Source organism: Typopeltis vanoorti, chromosome 1, assembly GCF_054136105.1.
Source record: "Typopeltis vanoorti isolate ZY-2024b chromosome 1, IOZ_Tvanoo_1.0, whole genome shotgun sequence".
Lineage (NCBI taxonomy): Eukaryota > Metazoa > Arthropoda > Arachnida > Uropygi > Thelyphonidae > Typopeltis > Typopeltis vanoorti.
This window is the reverse complement of record NC_143549.1, coordinates 180,864,803-180,886,482: the sequence shown is the minus strand read 5'-3', so window position 1 is coordinate 180,886,482 and position 21,680 is coordinate 180,864,803. Positions and strand designations below refer to the sequence as shown.

Sequence of the window (21,680 nt, the reverse complement as noted above, 5' to 3'; positions counted from 1 at the left end):
ACTGTGGCTTTCTTCCATCTTATTCTGTGGAGAGTATCCAGAGCGTGGTCTGCAAGCCCAGAGTGGCTGTACTTGTGAAATCGGATGTAATCCTTGTGTTCCGAGATTCTGATATTTGCTGTCCTGCCTGTTTGGCCAAAGTAGGACAGTTTACAGCTGCAAGGGACCTGGTATACACCAGGTAGGTCTAGGGGAAGTGGTTGGTCTTTAGTGGAGCGAATAAGGGATGCCAATTTTCTATGTGGTCTGTAACAGGTGGTTAAGTCATGTTTTTTAAAGATTTTGTTGATTTTTTCCAAGGTGCCTCAGATGTAGGGAATGGTGATGGATCTAGAGTAATCTTTTTTGTGAAGTGGAGGGGTGGTGGGTTGTGGATAACTGGGTTAAGTATTTTTTGGATTCTTTTGGGGGGCTAGCCGTAGGCTGAGAAAGTGTCATGGATGTGATTTAGTTCAGTAGTTGTGATCTAATGATCATAACTACTGAACTATTGAGTAGTAGATTGATATTTATCAGTATATCGATCAGTAGATCATAACTACTGAACTACTGAGTTATGATTCTAATGATCAAGCCCTAACTAACCACAAAAACCTACCATATGGCTTCGCTACGTTGATGATGTGTTCGCTATTTGGCCACATGGCCCAGATTCACTCCTCTCCTTCCTAACACACTTAAACAACCAACACTCTAGAATCAAGTTCACCCTGGAAAAAGAGGTAAACAATAACCTCCCCTTCCTAGACACACTAGTCACCCGCCAACCTGATGGAACCTTGGTTTTCTCAGTTTATAGAAAACCCACCCATTCAGTTAGATACATTCACCAACAATCCCATCACCCCCCCCATCACAACAATATGGAGTTATTAAGACACTATTCAACAGGGCAAAAATAATCTGTTCTAATGAGCAAGCCCTAACTACTGAACTAAATCACATTAGTGACACTTTCTTAGCCAATGGCTAACCCCCCCACCCCCAAAAAAAAAAGAATCCAAAAAATACTTAACCCAGTTATCCACAACCCACCACCACCACCCCCTCCCCTTCACAAAAAAGATTACTCTAGATCCATCACCATTCCCTACATCCGAGGCACCTCGGGAAAAAATCAACAAAATCTTAAAAAAACATGACTTTACCACCTGTTACAGACCACATAGAAAATTGGCATCCCTTATCCGCTCCACTAAAGACCAATCACTTCCCCTAGACCTACCTGGTGTATACCAGGTCCCTTGCAGCTGTAAACTGTCCTACTTTGGCCAAACAGGCAGGACAGTAAATATCAGAATCTCAGAACACAAGGATTACATCCAATTTCACAAGTACAGCCACTCTAGGCATGCAGACCACGCTCTGGATACTCTCCACAGAATAAGATGGAAGAAAGCCACAGTAATACACCGCAGCAAGTTCAAATATGAAAGGCTATTCATGGAATCAATCTCAGCCCTTAGGAACATGCCAAACCTCAACAAATTTGGATGCATGAGACTGCCCCAAATTTGGGAAACATTTATCAGAAGAACTTCAGCCCAAAGGCCAAGAACTACCAATATAGTCCGCCTGGAGGCACCATCAGGACTTTAGGAAAATGTTAACTTCCTAGCTTCGGTTCTCATTTGCTGTTATGTAGTACTTGTGTGCACTTATCTTTGTAATAAGTTCCCAAGAAGATGGCACCGTGACGTTTGCCGAAATATCGGAAAGTATATATTAAAGTTTATTTAATTAATATTTCTAGTGTGCGCTGTCAATTCCTTAATTATTAGTTACGATGATGAATTAAATTTTATAAACAAATCTTTTGAACAAAAATAATACACTCATTAAAATTTTTTATCAGATTTTTAATGAGTGTATTTAAATTAAAAAAAAAAAAAAAAAAAAAAATTGTTTATACATCTTAATAAGCTATGCTTTGGCCAAATTTTAAACCAAATATTTGGTATTCAGTATTTCGACTAAATTCTACTTTGACACATCCATGATTTCTGCAACATAAATTATATAGAAATAAGGGATATTAAAGATCCAGCCTTATTTCAAAGCCGAATATATGTAGAAACTTTGAAAGTTTCGAATATATGGATGCTTGAGCGGAGGTTATGAGAATACAATCAGCATTATATGGGTTGCCTTAGTTTGTACTACTTTAAAGACATGAGCACTGCCCACGCATCCATATATTTGCCATTTATTAGTATATTAGATAAAGGTTTCACTGGCCTGACAGCTGTTTCAAACTGGTTAGTTCTCTTTAAAGACTAGGCAGAACTTTAAGTGAGCAAAAACTTTCATTTACACCAAAACAGTCCTATGTCCAAGAGTTGTAGTTTTCATAAATAAACTCTCAGTCAGTACATTTAATTAAATGTCAGTGATGTGCTATATCAGATAAGTCATTCATAAAAAACTTTTTTTTTTTTGTTGACTCAGTTTTTTGAAGCATTTTTGCAATCTTCATCGCTTGAATTTTTTAGAATAGGTATATAAGCTGTCATGTTTGTTGAAAATAAAGAAAAGACAGAAACTAAAACTTATGTGAAAAATAAATTTAATAGATTTAAAATTTTAGCTGTATTATCTAAGGCATCTTCAGTACATTGACAATGGAACACAATTAAAATGCAAATAATAAATATTTTAAAAAGTACCACCATACTATAAGTAAGACAGTAAATGGTCAACATACTCCTAATTTCATAAGAAAAAAAAAAAAAAAAAATAATAATACACACACAGATATAATAAGAGTAATTTGGAATTTACAGAACAGAAGATTGATATATTAATATTTTCCATGAAGGGGGTAACTAAAGGCCATCAGATAGACAGTTCAAATTGGACGGAGGACCATTCCATCTTGAAAATATATCCTTCAACCGAAAGCATCCATATAATGATTCCCCTCATCATGACAAGAATTGAATTGACAAAAATGTCATTAAGGAGAAGACAATTTTCTAAATGCTGCATGCAGTAGTTAGTAAGCATAGAAGAAAAAGGCCTTCCAGGATTTTCCTCCAGACATTATCGAACGTTTCGACTTTGTAATCCAATCCGTACTGCAGCATAGAATAGTTATAGGAAGTGTACTTTGCATTATGGGATACTAAAGCAATTGATGTGAAACTCAACTCATGGTAAAGTATCTTCATGACTATGACAAGTAGTCATAGTCATGAAAATACTTTACCAGGGCCATCGCCAGATTAGATCGCACCCTGAGGCAAACAATTAAATATCGTTCCTAATGGATTATAAGACAAAAATATAAGAAAATCTCCGATTGCTATTTTGTTTTTATTATAAGAGCAACATTAATTTTAAAAAACTTACATAATATTAATTACATGTTTGCTCTGTGGGGATATCTCACAATAAAAACTGTTTATAAGCTCTTCTAAATTTAAATTATAAAGCTATGTTCACTTCTATTGATATAGTTGCTAGAACAATCAATCTTTCTTAGGTCATTGCTGTTCACAAATCATTTTTAATCATTTTAAGCTTGGAAAAACTTATTTCCGCACTTGCTATGCTAACAGGAATTCTATATAACAGGAATGGTTAGCGTAGCGACAGCACCTACCGCAATATGGCTGAATAAGCACCCTTATTAAGCTGCGCCATGAGACAGGCTGCCTCTATGCTATACCCTGTCGATGGCACTGTACTTTACACATAAACTTTGTTTACTTACACCTGGAAAATAAGAATAAACAAGTATATCTGTGTACTTGCTAAGCTAAGAAGAAACTATTCCAATTTCTTGGCAAGTATAATTTACTATAGATTAGGATAGTTGATTGCTTTGCAGGCTTTTACAAACTTCCCATCGACCTTGAACCTGAAACAGTTTAAAAGTTGAGTATACCTTTATGGCCTGTTCTCTGGAAGGTTTTCAAGATGTGACTCGAAAGGGCAGATTTGCCATGTTACATAGTTTGTCCTTTTCATTCGTCTTTTTCTCGTAGACTCTCATAGACAGGCTTATACGTTGGTTATGCATTATTAAAACACTTAAGGAATTGAACAACGTAGTTAAGAATATAAATTAAATTAAACTTGAATAAATATTTCCGATATTTCAGCAATGTCACGTTGCCATCTTCTAAAGGAACTTTAGTCTTTTGTAATTTGAATTGTTTGAACTGTTTCCCCGAGAACACACTGTCTGTTTATTTCATTCTTGAAGTACTTGGGTTGGGGGGAGTGAATCTTTGGAGTAGCTAAATATGGTGATAGTTTGTAAATAGTTTTTAGGTATGTCATATTTCTTGTGTAATCTATCTTTTTGTGAGAGACTTCTCATATGGCGAATTACAGTGGCATTTTAAGTTGTATTTTACAGTGACAACTGGCCAATCCATTTTCAGTTGAACTGCAGACTCACCAAATCTGCTATTCCCAGCCATCTTTTATTCCATCTACCTCAGTTCTGTGGAACAGCCTTTCCCGTGAAGTTTTTCTCAAGGACTAAAGCCTCCAGCTCTTTAAGAATATTAACAGGTTACTTTGCTCATGATCCCAGCTCACACATCACATTTGTTTATTATAGACTTTTTAGCTTCTTGTGTGTGTGTGAGAGAGAGAGAGTGATATAAAAAACACTGAAAGTAACAGTGTATCTTCATACAAAATCCTCATTCAGCTCTGAAAAACTTCCCAAATCTCAACAAATTTTGGTGCATGAAACTGCTCCAAATTTGGGAAGCTTGCATTCTAAGAATATCAGCCCAATGTCCAAGACAACCCAATTTAGCCTGCTGGGGGCACCTTTAGGACCCTAGGACCAATTTCAATTGCCTTTGTTCAGGTTCACGGACAATTCATCATGGCGAAAATTCGTTGTGGGAACTATTCATTGTGGAAAAAATTCGCTGAAAATGTTATTCACTAGAAAATTGAAATGATATTGCATTGATACCAATATATAAAAAGAAATGCAGTGCTAGGTAAATTTCACAAAATATAGTTTTTTTTTAATGTATTTATGTATTATTTGTTTAGATTTTCATAATATTTTTATTCTTATGCAATGAAAGTAATATATTTATTGATCGGTGAATTTCCTAATTTCAGTTTCATTGTAATTTTTATTCATTTTAACCTGGTTTGAAAATCCTGCTCAAATGCCATGACCAAACATAGAAACTGCTCAAGCCACTTTAGGCCTCCAATAAGCAGCACTGTGGTCTCACATCAGACAACGAAATTCATCTCTTACCTAAAAACATTTACAAACATTGTGCCCATTGCTAGTTTCGAGTTCACAGCTCATTGGTGGGAGAGGGTACGCTATCTAGTTGGTTGTTAATGGCATGATATTTCTGATTACAGGTTATTTTTGAACGTTTCCCAAGACAGGTAATTAATTACTTATTTCACTTTAGGAGCATGCATCTACACACACACACACATATATTTGTTTATTATTATTATTATTTTTTTCAGTAAAGAAAACTAAATATAAAATTTCTTAGTATTGCACCCACAGATGGCAATTTAGCATATGCTGATTTACATAATGATGATAGGATTTATGTAATTTTATTATCATTTTCTTTAATATAATTACTCAAAAGTGAACCTATGAGACTAGCTCTGTAAATGATAGCAGTGTATAATATGTCTTTCGTATGCAGGAAAAGTGGAGTCATTTTCAAAATACACGTGTATTCAATAACCGAAACATGTGACCTGAATTAGTTCAGATTAAAAAAAATATATCACACCTGGATGTATTTCTAAATGCACAGAACAGAAAAATAGTGAGCAGTTAGAAGAATAAATATTCTTAAATATTGTGCCCATTCTCTTTAACTATTCTTAAATATTTTACTCTTTCTAATAACTATTCTATCTATTAATAGTTAGAATAGTTAATAGGAATATGTAAATAGTTAACTATAAATATTAGTTGGATATAACTATTATGCCTAAATATTCTTAAATATATGCTCTTTCTCCCTAATCATCCTATTCCAGTTCTGTAACAATTAATATTCCATCTACAGAGCCTGTGGTAATAAAGAATATTAATAATTTTATACAGAATAAAATTTTTCAGAAAGATAAATATAGTCTAAATATTAAATAATATATAAAATATTTCTTAATTTTTTTAAATGTTTCTTTTCTTTTTTTTTTTTTTTCACATATATATCCACGAAGAATTTTCGTGCAATTAATTTTCCCCATGAAGAATTTTTGTACGATTAATTTTCCTTGTGATGTATGGTCTCTTCGATGAATTTTTCCATGATGAATTGTCGGCAATCAATTTTCTCGCGATGAATTGTCCAGGCATATCTACAGCCTGATTTGCTTAGTGTTAGTGCCTGTGTGCACATATCATTGTTTTGTGATCCCTGAAGATGGCAATGTAACATTGCTGAAATACAGGTGGTTATTAATTAGTTTTTATTATTATTATTATTACATAACATCTACAGGGAGTCCAAAGATTCATCAAGGGAGGGCACCTACTCTACAACTCTCTGTGTCCACCAACTGCAACTACCTTCATCATCTACACCAATGCCATCTACCACTGACAACCACCACTAGTATTTTCACAGATAATCACAAACATCCATCCCATGGCAGGATTTGAACCCACAGCCTTTTGGCTGGAAAGTGGATATACTAACCACTTGGCCAGCTAGGCCGGCTTATAATTAATAATATAGTTTACATTGTGATTTCCTAAAAAAATTTAGAAGTATGTCTAACTATCGTATAAGCCTATTTATAAGAACAAAATGGACGTGGCTTTAAATGCTGATATATGAGGCTGTATCGTAATTAAGCATAAACTGTTTAATTAATTACTTATACTTGTATGTATACATAATTGCATAATGTAATCAACGTAATTGACTAACTTTCATTAGCAGATTGCTGACAATATCTTGTGGATGACAGTGGAAAAAGGAAATGTCACTCTATGCATGAGAAGTCTGTCCATGACAACAACGTACCACGGAAGTCCTTTATTGTTGTTTTTTTTATATTTTATGTGGTTTCTTTGATCAGTACTGAGATACACATGGTAAGATCATATTCCTAATACTGTCATTTGTGAAGAAAATCAGCAAAGATCCATAATAAAAACAGTTCAAAAAATATTCAGCTGAGGTGGTTGGGCACCATCTTAGACATCCACCTTCACCTACATTCATTGTTCTTGCTCTCTACAAGCTAACCAAAACACATGTAGAAAGACCAAGAAAACAGTTTTGGTGCAATATATAAACTTCTTTTTGAAGATGGAGACTCATGAATGACTGACATTTTATCGTCTTATTTAAAAAAAATACTGTTTGTGTTTTTTGTTCTCCTTTTGAACTGTTATGTCTGTTAATAATAATAGACAAAAAAATTTAATAACTTTAAGAGGAAAATATTATAGTTTTGGATTTTTTTATTTGTTGGTGTATTATTGAAAGATGTCTGTTTCCTTATTTGATAAAATTCACAATCCTAGTAACAAATCTAAATTTGAAAATGTGCATTTTGAATAATTTTTATTTCTGTTATATTCTTATACCATTATTTATTTCCCTTTGATCTCTTCTAGTTACAGAAGTAAAGAAAGTTGTTATGCTGATTTGTCTTGTGGTTGGTGTTCACGTAGCGATCATGTTCGTTGTGTGGATAAGAAAATGCAAAGAGTAAGTTTTGTTATTCTCTGAATGAATGGATTACTCTGAAGTGGTGCTTTGAATTAATGATAATGATATCCTTGTGGCGATCATTAACAATTTCAGATTACAGTTGTAAGAAATATTAATGCAGGTTGAATTGCAAATTGATGGTAACTATTTGTAGTCTGATTGTTCACAGCTGTTTGTGAAAGTCAGACCTATTATAGAAAAAAAACTTAGATAAACTTAGAAAACTTAAAAAAAGAAACAGGAATGTCATTCAGTCAGTCACAAAAAAAGTGCATTTCTTAATAGCATTCCTGTTCCCATAGTGAGATAATTCATTATCACAACCATTGAACCCTAGTACCATTTTAAAGTAATTTAAAATTTTACTGTAAAGATTATTTTTTTAATGAACATTAATGCACTTCAGCATACATATTCAACCACATACAATTAAGATTAAACAATCTTATTGTTTTGTCAGTGCTACATTCAAGAAGTTGCAAGTTGAGGTCTAAGTCCCACAAAATGTTGAGGTCTAAGTCAGAATAACATTGAGAGATGGAGGGGAAGTGAGCTGCTTACAACAATATTAAAATGCTAGAAAATAGATTATTATTATATAAATCAAGTGGATATTAGATCCAGCATTATTTCAAGGCTGAATGTATAAGCTTTCAATGGCTTGACAGCTGTTTTGAACTAGTTCGTTCTTCTCAGAGACCAGGCAGAAACCTTAAGAGAGCAAAAACTCTTGTTCAGTACTAAGGAACTTGAAATGTTGGAGAGGTGTATTTTTTGTAAGTGAACTCTCAGTCGGCACATAAAGTATTTACTAAAATAAAGAGCCAAAGGCTTCAGTTTGGTGATGCAAAATTGTATAAATCGAGTGGATATTAGATCCAGCATTATTTCAAAGCTGAATGTAGAAACTATGAAAGTTTTGTAAAAAGAGTTGACCAAAGAGCTTACTTTATGCACTGACGGAGAGTTTGCTTATGAAAAATACACCTCTCTGACATTTCAAGTTCCTTAGTTCTGAATGAGAGTTTTTGCTCTCTTAAGATTTCTGCCTGGTCTCTGAGGAGAACCAGCCAGTTCGAAACAGCTGTCACCTAGTGAAACCTTATCAAAATGGACCAACAGAAAGCAAATATATGGACGCTTGGGCAAGCGCTCATGTCTTCTAAGCAGTTCCGTGCTAGGGCAACTCATGAATACCGGTGAGTGTATTCCCATAAGCTCTCTGGTCAACTCTTTTTACAAAACTTTCATAGTTTCTACATTCAGCTTTGAAATAATGCTGGATCTAATATCCACTTGATTTATATAATTTTGCATCACTGAACTGAAGCCTTTGGCTCTTTATTTTAGTAAATAGATTATTCTTGTTATTATTACAGACTTCTCCATAGATTCAAAGAATCATCATAAGAGGCCACTGACTATTAGTCGTTTTGTGACTGCTATTAACAAAATTCAGTCTTCTTCTGCTTCGCGTTATTCCCGCTTCCTATGCAGGGTCCGCGTGTTACTTAGATGCGACTACTTGTTAGTACTACTCCCAACCAACCCGTTGCCTGGTCTGCCGCTGGGGGGGGGGATATATTTTTGACTGTAGAGGTGTATGTTCACGGGGCCGGTTTGCCTGTTTGTGGGATGAAAAATGCCAGATAAACTGGCGGAAAAAACCCTACTGACCGCGCCCAAGACCGGCTAACTTGGTTATGCCTGAGGAAGATCCTCAAATTCCTCACATCTGCAACGGGAATCGAACCTTGGACACTCCTTCCCCAGGCATATGGTTGCGAAGCGCAAAGCCACTAGGCTAACCGTGCGGTACTATTAGCAAAATTCAGTGCGCCTTGTATTTCTACTCCAGTTGTTGAGGCCTACCATGTTATCTCAACAGTACTGAAAAATATTGGTTATTTAAAAGACTTGAAAATTTCAGATGGCTGTTGACTTTCAAGACTGTTTTGTAAATGGCAACTCTAATTATATGAAGTGGAAATTCCTAAACAACATACATCCCCTCACCTGCAACACATCTCCTGAATCCATCAAGATACATGTGTATTAATGAAATATGCCATTAAAATTAATAAAGATCATCTATTCGACAGTCTCCCAGTGTAGTGTGTGTGTGTGTGTGTGTGTGTGTGTGTGTGTGTGTGTGTGTGTGTGTGTGTGTGTGTGTTTTGCTATAGTTAGCTGTAGATATAATTTTTCCCACTTTAATATTCATATACATGCTGTTATAGCACTTATTATTATTTTATTTATTTAGGAATGTGGAACTGTGGGATTTGCTATTGATTCCTGTCCTGGCTTATGCTCTGCCTTGCATGATTGCCATTCTTGCCTTGTGTGGGGAGAAGCAGTAGGAAGTAATGTTATTGATAATAGTCAAGTTTTTAATCCATTTCCCCAGCCAGCTTGTGGTTGGTGTGTGCAAGCAGAACGATGCCATGTTGTTGGTGGTAAGTAGTTTGAAATATTTTATTTTATGATTTACTGTTACATGTTATTTGTGCTCTATGCCACTTCATGAAGTATGTGCACTTGAAAGTATAAGTTTATGAGAATTTTGTCATATTAAGTTTTTATAAATTGCTTTTATCATCAATTTCATTATATGAAAGCAAGGGTCTCTGTTCTCTGTGCATTTTTTTCCCCTTTTCTTTTTAGTATTTCCAGCACTTTGCATTCTCAGGTAATTTGTGAGTGTATTTACTAAAAAGTAGAATACAAATGCATATTTTGAAACAAAGCAAAAGAAAAATAAATACAGTAATTTTCTGAAGGTATCCAGAATTTCCATTTAAGGGGTAATAAAACAGATCCACAGGTTGGTTATCAGATATTCCACAAAACCAAACTTCTAAGATCACATTTAACTTGACTTCTGTGAAGTTAATTCAGAAGTCATGTTTTTTTATGACAACTGGATAGCATCTTGTAGGATCTTAGTTTCTTATCATTCACAATTTGAATTGTTTTTGCAGCAATCTAAGTGAATGCTGTGTGCGTTTTACCACAGTTGTAATATATGCTCTGAAGATGCTGGTTTGAAATTCAGTGAACTATTGTTAATTCAGTGCTGATGATATAGCAATAACTATACAGCATAAATTCATAAGTCATATAGAAGAAATTTTAAAACCTGACTTAACTATACTGGATGAATATTTTAAAAGATGGAGACTCTGTTTATATAGGAGCAAAATGATAATATCTTGTTTTCATGTAAATAATAACTTGGCAAATGTGGAACTAAAAATTGGATTGAACAACACTATACTTCCATATAATAAATTCCCAAAATACTTGGGAGTCACACTTGACTGTTCTCTTACTTTCAGGCAACATCTTTCAAACTTGGCATATAAACTAAGGACATGTAATAATATCCTACAGAGACTCTGTGACACTAGTCATGGGGTTCAAGAGCCTCTGCCCTTCGGACAACAGCTGTTTCTCTGGTATTCTCAAGTGCTGAATATTGTGCTCCTGTGTGGGTAAATAGCCCTCACACAAGGATTATTGATTCTCAATTGAATAATACTTTAAGATTAATTACAGGCTCTATTAGATCGACTCCAATTTATTGGTTACTTTTTTAACAGGCATTATTCCTACAGAACTACATAGATTGAGTTTCTTTTTTAGTCTGTGAATTTCAAAAAATTTCTAGTAATCCAAACTTACCTATTCATCAGGATCTCCCACCTCTTAATGTCAATAGATTGAAATCTCACCATTCATCACTACGAGCATCTGAAGAACTAGTTCTAAATAATTTTAACCCTTTATCAAAATAGGAAGAAATATGGAAGGAAAATATGAAAGAACATTTGCATAACATCGTTAAAGGTGATCAAATCATTACAGGATCGGACCTACGTTTCCAAAACCTGGACAATACTAAATAGGATTCAGACAAACCATGGCCTATGTGGAGATACTCTCTGTAAATGGAACAGACAGTCATCTCCAGTATGTGATTGTGGTGCTCCACGACAGACTATGCAACATATTGTAAAATAATGCACCTTACATGCTTATCAGAACGATCGGAATGACTTTTTACAAAGGCTAAGGCTGTGACCTGGATTACAAACTTAGATCTGAATTTATAATGATAGATATGTTTTTTTATTGTAATATATTAAGACTTTTATTTTTAACTCTTAGTTTAACTTTTTATTTTTATTTTAATTTTTCAATTCTTTGGATTAAATCTATGTTTTTCATTAAAGTTTTAGCTTAAAATATTTAAAAATTTTCAATTCTTTAATATATAATGACATCATGATTCTCTTTTTTAACATCATGTTTTTACCATGAGCTATGTATGTATGTATGAAACTCAATAAATTATTTATGTTGTTCTTGTGGTGTTTATACCATCAAGTACTATTCCCTATTAACAGGCAGTGCCATCTATACCATTAAGTGGTAGGTGACTTCCATGGCAACAGAAACACCACTATCCTACTTATTGGATGCATGAGGTTGCTCTTGGCATGTTTTCTCTCCAGAGGTTGGTCTCCATTTTCTCCCCTTTTTTCCCCGTCTCATAAAGTGCAAGTAATGGTCTTGTGCATGCACAAGACCATTACTTGCACAAAAATAATAATAAGTAATAATATTACTTATTATTATTTTAAACTATTTAGCTGGAGTGCCTAAGGGTCAAACTGTATAAATGAGAAGAGACCTCCACATAACATATAAAGGAATGCAGAGAACTGATCAGGGAACCAAGGGCAAACAATGAAAAGTCAGCTACTTCAAAAAATCCTGAAACACACCCCAGCTCAACATCACCAGATTTCAAGATCGGTAATATCAACATAAGATGCCTGAATTGCAAAGAAATGGAGCTAGCTCAGAAATAAGATAAGTACCAGATCGACATAATAGGTGTGACTAAAACAAAAAAGACAAAAACTGGCGAGATCTTTCTGAGCAATAAATACAAAATGTTATATTCAGGCAATGACAATCAAGGAAAAGGAGGAGTAGCCATAGTATTCAACACAAAATACGAGGCTAATCTTCTTGAATGTTGTTTATTATTTTAACGGTATAATAGAACACAGAAACTAAGTAAATAATTAATTTATTAACTAGATGCTGATATTTCGCTGGTATTATAACCAGCATCTTCAGAGCACAAAAACCACTGTTTGTCACAATACGCTAGACTAAAACAACATGGTGTACTTAAAATTGTAGCAGCAACACAAAGACTAGAGTCCTGATTTTGGCGCCCTCTATTTAAAAAAAAAAAAAAAAAAAAAAAAGCTATCATATATTACTAGAGTCCTAGAAAAGTGCTAGTTTTTTCTTAATATGACTGTCTCCCAGATCTTCGGCAAGTTAATACAGCCATATTTGTTGAGATTTGGAGTGTGTTTTAGGGCTTCTGTCGCCTCTAAGAACAATCTCTCTGATTTATATGGGTTTCTGTGTAGTACTTTTGTGTTTTTCCAGTTGATCCTGTGTGCAGGGGTATCCAGAGCATGGTCTGCTAGGCCCGACTTCCCATAATGATATTTCCGGACGTATCGTTTATGTTCACTGATGCGGATATTCACAGTTCTTCCTGTTTGACCGTAGTAGGCTTGATTGCATGAGCAGGGTACTTGGTAGACTCCTGGATGTGATAAAGGAGGAATGCTGTCCTTGGGTGAGCTGATGAGGGTGGCTAATTTGCTATATGGTCTGAATGTAGTGCGTAGTTTATGTTTATTGAGAATTCTTGAGATCTTTTCGGATGTGCCTTTAATGTAGGGGATGGTGACTGTTTTGTTGTAGTTCTCTGTGGTGGATGGTGGGAGGGGTTTCTTGGGAGTGTTTAGTATTTTGTTTATTTTTTGTGGAATGTGCTCTGAAGATGCTGGTTATAATACCAGCGAAATATCAGCATCTAGTTAATAAATTAATTATTTACTTAGTTTCTGTGTTCTATTATACCGTTAAAATAATAAACAACATGTTCGACGAACACATAAGTCTGTCCACACGTTTAAATCTTCTTGAATGGCTGGCAGTCTCAAGTAGAGTGATGTGGGCAAATATCAGAATGGGAAGCTGGACAATGAGATTTATTTATGCCTATGGGCCCACAGAAGGTTCTACTAAGGTAGAAGTGGAGAATTTTTTGAGACTTTAGAGAAAGCAACTGACACAGTAAAAAAAAGGAAAAGTTGGTCCTTGTTGGAGATCTAAATAGCAGAATAGGAAATGATTGTCAGACATAAAAAATATTTTCAGAAAATTTGGAGAAAAGAGCAAAGCTAATAATAATGGCAAATACTTGTTGGATTTCTGCTCAGGACATGGACTGGTTATTACTAACACCATGTTCCAACATAAAAATGTGCACAAATTCACATGGAGAGAAGAGGCAAGGAATAAGAAAAGTCTCATTGACTATGTTATTCTCGATAGTGATGTTTTCACCCTGGTGCAGGACACCAGAGTGTACAGCGGATTTGAAATTGGAAGTGATCACCATTTAGTCTTGAGCAGGATAAAATTGAATTTCATATTGAAAAGAAAAATATGTAAGAAAGTTTTAAAGCACATAAAAGTTGAGCAGTTCTCAGATGTGAACTGTAGACTAAAATAGACAAAGATTATTGAAGAAAAAATGAAAGAGTTTGAGAACAGGAACCAAACCTTGGAGATTCGGTGGCAAGTCTTGAAGAAAACCCTCACTGATTCAACCAGAGAGGCATGTGGTGAGGTTGTCTGCAAGGATAGAAAAATCAGAACTCCATAGTGGACACAGGAAGTTAAAGAGGCAGTGAAGGAAAAGAAGAAAGCACATTAAAAGTTCCTGGCAAATAAGTCAGCTTGTGCTCTGAGGGAATACTGAGACAAATGTAAGAAAGCAAAACACTGTGTAAAACTAGCTAAACAAAAGTCATGAGAACACTGGTAAGAACATAGAAAATAAATATCAAGTAAGTGGCAAGATATTCTGGAGTTTATTTGAGAAGCTCAGAAATGGAGGAAAGAGTGCTGTAAAAGGAATTAGAGACAATAAAGGGGATATGAAAACCAGGAAAAAAATATCCTTGACATATAGAGTAATTACTTTGAAAAATTGCTAAATGAAACAATCAGTGATAGCACTGTGGTAAAAAAAACACTCAACAGGGATGCAGTCAGGAATACATATCCATACTAGAAGTACAAAAAGCCATCAAAGGCTTGAAATGTGGAAAGGCAGCAGGAGTAGATGTATGGAGGTATAGAAATCTTACAGTGGCTGCACTGCATTGTTCAGAACGCCTGGACAGAGGGACGAATTCCGAACACTTGGAGTAGAGCTCTCATAATACCCATATATCAAAAGGGAAATAAAACTGAATGTGAGAATTTCAGAGGTATTTCTCTACTGAGCGTTCCTGGTAAGATTTATGAAAGTTGACTTGAGAAATGGTTGAGAAGGATTGTGGAAGAAAAGCTTGGTGAAGAACAAGCTGGATTCAAGCCAAATAGAGGCTGTCAGGATCAGATTTTCACTTTACAACAAATAGTTGAGAAATCATGGAAATGTAACGAAGATCTGTATTTAAGTTTTGTAGAACTGGAAAAGGCATATGACAAGGTACCAAGAGAGAAGCTATTCACAATGCTACAGTTATATGGTGTCGATGGGGCATTATATCAAGTAATACTTAGTCTTTATATGAGTTGTAAGTCAGCAGTTAGAATTGAAGGAAGTACAGGAAGATGGTTTAATGTTAAATCTGGTGAAAGTCAAGGATGTATATTATCCCTTCTGTTATTCATTATCTATATGGATCACATTATGAAGGAAAGTGGTATTAAACTTGATATAAAAATTGGAGATGTTAATCTCAGCTCTTTGCTTTATTCAGACGATGTTATACTTCTAAATAAATCTGCTAGAAGTCTCTGCAAGATTCATACCATATCCATAACTGTTTTAATATATATGGTATGAAGGTCAGCAATAACAAGACAAAAGTCAATGAAAATGAGCAGAAGCATTGAAAATATCCACTGCATTATGAATGGAGAACCTATAGAACAAGTAAAACATTTCAGCTACTTAGGCAAAATTTTTAGTGAAGATGGTAAATTAAATATGGAAATAGACAACAGAATCAACAAAGCTAGTATGGTAGGAGGTCAACTGAATAAATTTATATGGAATATGAGAGAAGCTAGTCAAAACACTAAATTAGCTGTATACAAGACAGTGTTCAAACCAATTTTAACTTATGGATCTGAGAACTGGGTCAGAAGTAAAACACTTGACCAAAGACTAGAGACTGCAGGTATGAGAGTCCTGAGAAAGATTAGGAGCATGAACAGATAGCATCAATGGCAATATCATATTAAAAACGAGGATATTAGGAATGAACTACTTGACATTGTCAGCATCGAGGAATGCTTTAGTAGAGCTAATCTCAGGTGGCATATTCACTTAAACAGAATGGGAGAGGAAAGATTAGCAAAACAACGGTTCTCTGCCACTGGTTGGCAGGAAAAAGACCCAGAGAAAGACCAAGATATGGGTGGATTGATACGGTAAAAACTTCCTTAGAAAATAGAAATGTAAGATCTGTCGATGTTGGTGTCTTGACAGGTAACAGACTGATTTGGAGGAAAATAGGAAGTTAGGAAGATAGATAGGAAGTTAGTAATGATGTTAATTTTTCATGTAGCACTATCATATCCTGTGCAATGCAGGAATTTGATGATGATGATGCTGAACTATTTAGTCTGTAGCTCTTGCATTTGAGGGTACAGCAGTAAAGCAGGTAGGACAGTTGCTAGACAGTACATGTTATCAAATCAGATGGTAACATGTCCATAGATTTTCTGATCAGGTGGTGAATAATCTGAAGTAAATTGGAGAATAGCAGGATGCCGCAGGCACTGTTGACGCCACACTTGGATTGAGGTCTAGGCATTCCTTGTGTGGGATGTGCACAGTCGTCACCTCTGTTGCATGGGTATGTGCTAAGGTTTTGAGCATTATTTCAACCATGAAGGATAATCAAGTAAATATAGTGTGATTGTAGTTACAAAAAAAAAAAATTACCTAAAAATTGAAAAAATGACAAAAATGTACCCATAAAAAGTTAATAGAACATCAGAATTTCATACAGTAAATAGAACATCAGAATTTCATACAGTAAAAATCACTCCCACATCCATTTCATTAGCATTTGATGCAATACATAAACGTTAATGATGTGCACCACCATATACTAACTAAAATTGCTTTCAGTTGCAGTCTTACTACTCTCTACCTTACCACTTTATTACTCACTTTAATTTAAATGAACATGTGTCCCTTTCGATTATTTATTTCCGAAAGTTGATTTCGTACAGTCTGATTACTTGACTCTGAGATTATCTTCAGTATCTAGAGACTTTAATGTTCATAACCCAAAACTTTTTCTTCATTCCCTAACTTCACAGATGGAAGTGATGCTAGAAGTAAAACTGTTATTTGCTGTCAGTCACAATCTCACACAAATTGTTCATCGGCTAACCAGAATACCAAATGATTCTAATCATTCTTCCAACGTCTTGCTTTGACCTTCACTTAACCAGTTCTCCCTACACTATTGATGAATACTCTCTGCTCTCATAACAACGCTGACTATAACCATTTTTTTTTTTTTTTTTTTTTTTTTGTTCAGATCAGTTTTCTCCCACCTTGTCTCAGACTTGTACCTATGGCACTACAGCAGGGCCAGTTGGGATGACCAGAATATTCTGTGCCTCTTTTACATCCTCCTGATTGCTCCTACCAAATAACTGAAATAATCCTTACTGTAACGAGGGCCTTTGTTCCTAACTCCACTGCAATCCATGACTTTTACCCAAGCCTTGGTTCCCTCTAAAAAAAAAAAAAAAAAAAAAGGATGACAGAGCAGTTTAAGGTAAAAATTTCAGCATGTATTCAGTGGCCCAAGATAAAACTCCATCTTCTCACTCCGTCTACACTACAGCCAAAACATTCATCAACAAATCTAAAGCAGACTTTGTAAGGCCAAAATGCACTAGACTTACCTTGAGCATTCTATCGTCAAGGCTACTTGGGTAAACTTTTGTTCTAGCATGTTTCCATAGCTCTCACATCCTGATGGTACAATGGTGATATCCAAAGACCTATTGACATCAGTCTTCCTCCAACTTTTCTATTGATGATGAAGGTAAATCACCTTATACTATAGCACAAACTACTCAGACTATGCTTTCTGTGATCTTTTGCCAGAAGGACATCAGAAAAATCCTCAGTAGTCTTGAAATTAATGTCTCTTGGTCCAGATTTATTCTTATAAATGTGCTTCAGCATTATCCCCCATCCTGTATTACTTAACCAGCTATCATACATGTTTGGCATCTGTGCAGCAGCAGCAGCAGCCGAGAGCAAGCTTTTATCCAACTTCTTCCTAAAAAGGGGAGATTGAAATATGCCATCAAACTACCATCCCATTTTCTTTACCCCAGTATTCTCAAAAGTGATGGAAAAGGTCATTAATGGCTGGCTTCTTCACTACCTGGAAACACATCAGTTAGTGATTACAATATGGATTTGTTGCTTGCATTCTACTGCAGACCTAGTCATAACCTTACTCAACTTTTGTACACAGGCCATGGAAAGATTTGGAGAAACTGACATAGTTGCACTTGTTATGCTAAGTCATGTTGGGTATAGAGGCCTTTTTTACCAAGCTGCTATCTTGTGATTGCCTTCCTGCCATTTATAATTTGATTATGAGCTACCTCTATGTTGTTCATTGTGTATCACGGTGGATTGCTTCCGCTTATCAGATTTTTGCATCAGTGCTGAGTATCTCAGAGCTCCATGCTCTAACCCACAATATTTCTTCTATATATCAGTACCTTCTCTCTCTCTCTCATGTTAGAGCAAGAGAAGGTAATGATATATAATGAAAGATCAGTATCTTCTCTTGTTAGAGAAGATACTGATCTTTCATTCTATATTTCTTCTATATATTAGTACCTTTTCTTGCTGTAACATGAAATCTTATCCACAATTTTTTTTTTTTAACTGATGATAGTGCTTTTCATTCTTCTTCTTCATTCAAGAAACCTTGTAGATCTCAAATTATTTAAGCATCAAGACCTTCCATAAGCAGTCTCTCCATTCTCTCAAGTGGAGCCAAGATAATCTAGTGAATTTCAATGCTATCAATGTGCAGTTTTATATAATTTCCTAGAAGACTTTGCCCCTCTTAATTTTGATAATGTTCCAATCTTCAGTTAAGTTCAGTTTTCCCTTGTGGGGTTAACTTTCAGATCTAGCTTATTCTGGCATAAGTACATCATATCCATAGTAGCTTCCTCACCCTCCAAAAAACTTTGCATTGCTAATCTTTCAGCAACTCTACTTTCCTCCTCAACTCTAAACATTATAAATCCCAAATCTGATCTTAGATTATTGTTCTTGCACTTGGGATGTTGCATCAAAACCTCCCTAAGAATTCTTGATTATATGCAGAAGAAAGTGGTTGCTTTAAACATGGTGCCCCCTCTCCACCTTCTCTCTCAGATTTTCTCCAGTCACTTTTTGACAAATGGTGAGTTTCTGCATCATGCCCTTCTTTTTTAGCTACTTTCAAGGGCACTTCTCCACTGAACTGGATGATATAACTTTGCAAAGTAATCACTTAGTAACTCAACTATTTCTTCTGCTTTTGTCACTTTCATTTCATTTTACATATCTTAACACATCATCAATATGAGTTGGAGAACAGTAATAGGAAATGGAAGTCTCACAAGTGTCTTTACACAAGATCACTGTTATAGTGAATATTTGCAAATACTTTCAAGTGATAGATTAATTTCAATGTCTGGTGTTAAACCTTCACTCTCCTTGGAAATGTGAAGTGGTTTGAAAAAATTCTAATTGTGTTCTCTTAGCATGGTTTTTTCCAGATGATCTAACCCATAATCCATCCATACTACTAATATACTGTAGATTTATTTGGGTGGGATTCACATAAAAAAAAGTTTTTCCACTTCTGTTTCTAAATATGAATATCTTTGTATTTTTAGCCAGCACATTCCATTTTTGTTTGATTGATTCTAAAAGTTTTGCTTGATGCTTTAATGGACTGAGATCACATACATTTTCTATCCTCATTTTGCTTAGTAGACAATTGGTTGTAGTTCTTGCTAACATGTGAAATATAACTTAGATTCAGAAGACGTTGATGGACATTTTATATAGTGCTTGTCTCTTTCTATATCATCAGGAATAGTAGCTTTTAGTAAAGCGACAGAACAAGTGTTGAAAGAACGCATTGCCTTTATGCAGATAAGATCCTATGGATTATCTGTTTCATTTTTGCTTTTCTTCCAAAAAAAAAAAAAAAAAACTAACATAAATAGTAGTTTTCAAGGTAGTGGTTAGTTTATGCCAGATCTTGGGATTAGGACACTGCATCCTATTCTTCTTATTTACTTTCTTAATAAAAGAAAAGAATTTACATTCTCTGAGCTTCAACCAGATTTTATTTTGTTGGAAGTTTTTCCACTTGGTTATACTATAAATTACAGATACCGTGAAATTATATACTTGGTTTAATCCTCTATCCAAGTGTAAGCAAACAAAGTTTGCACCTGAAGTATTTTCAGGACTGAGTCAACTCTTATATAGAAGCTAATGATTTCTAATGGTGTCACTTGCCTTAGTATCCCATAATGCAAAGCATGCACTACTTCAACCTTAGTATCACCTCTGGGTCTGGCTCCCACTGATGATACCTCAATAAAGGTTGAAACTGGTCTGGGTAGTGTCCCTTCCCATAAATGTATAGCATTATACATGTTTGCAAGGATATATGCTTTGCATTATGGAATACTAAGGAAAATGATGTGAAGTCATTAGCTTCTATATACAAGTTGCCAAAGTCCTGAAAATACTTCAGACACCAACTTTGTTTGCTTACCCTTGGATAAAGGATTAAACCAAGTATATAATTTCTTGGTATCTTTAATTTACAGATTTTACTTTCATCTTCTAACTAATGCACAAACAATAAGTTTGCTTTATTATCTTGATTATAGATTGCAGTTGTGAGTTTTTTTGTAAACTATCTAACAAAAATTGTAAATTGTTGAATTCACACAGCCATGATACTATTTTTAATCCTTTCTTTTAGTGTTGCACAGTGATCAGCATTCATTTTAGAAATTATGGACTTTACAACCGTGTTATAAATAACTTTTAATTTCCTGACGTTTCAATCTTCGTATTAAGATCATCATCTGGAGCATATACAAATATACAGGACAAACTGGGTTACATTACACACAGTAAGCTAAAGAAACAATGATTTGGTCACCAGTTATTCTACTGGCATGACCTCTAGTGAAAAAAAAAAATGCAAATTATTTATTTAGAAACTACATCAAGCTAAATTCTATTTAAGATAACATGAGCAAACATTCTTTCTTATAGATAGTTTTCTTTCAGTAACTGATGTCCCTTTAATGTTTACCAGAAACTGACACATACTGGCCAATATATACACATAAACTCCTACCACCACCCAACACAAAAAACTAGGTGTCATTAATACTCTAAAAAACAGGGCTTTGAAGATCTGCTCCAATGAACATTCACTGAAAGACGAATTTAAAGTTATCAGCAATACTTTTCTAAAAAATGGTTACAGCCAAAACACTATTAACAAAATTCTCTACAAGACTTCAATAAAAAACAAAGATAAAACAGACTACAATAAAACTATAACCATTCCTTAGATTAAAGGGACATCAGATAAAATAAACAGAATACTACTAAAGTACAACCTCAAAGCCACCTTTAAACCTCCTGCAAAATTAAGAAGCTTACTCAACTCATCCAAAGACCCACTCCCTCTGCTGGCCCACCCTGGAGTATACCGTATTTATTGCACCTGTAATATACCATATATAGGGGGAACAGGACGCACAATTCCTTTCAGACAA

The 21,680-nt window shown here is 34.8% G+C and overlaps 1 protein-coding gene across 1 annotated transcript in view; it reads left to right on the top strand.

The window, feature by feature from the left end:
• Positions 1–21,680, top strand: part of Megf8 (multiple EGF like domains 8) — a 752,012-nt gene that overhangs the window by 151,375 nt on the left and 578,957 nt on the right. Inside the window, exons 6-7 of the mRNA XM_090404705.1 lie at positions 7,598–7,691; positions 9,961–10,153. Of these exons, the coding sequence (XP_090260831.1) occupies positions 7,598–7,691; positions 9,961–10,153 (287 nt within the window). The remainder of the gene's footprint in view (positions 1–7,597; positions 7,692–9,960; positions 10,154–21,680) is intronic.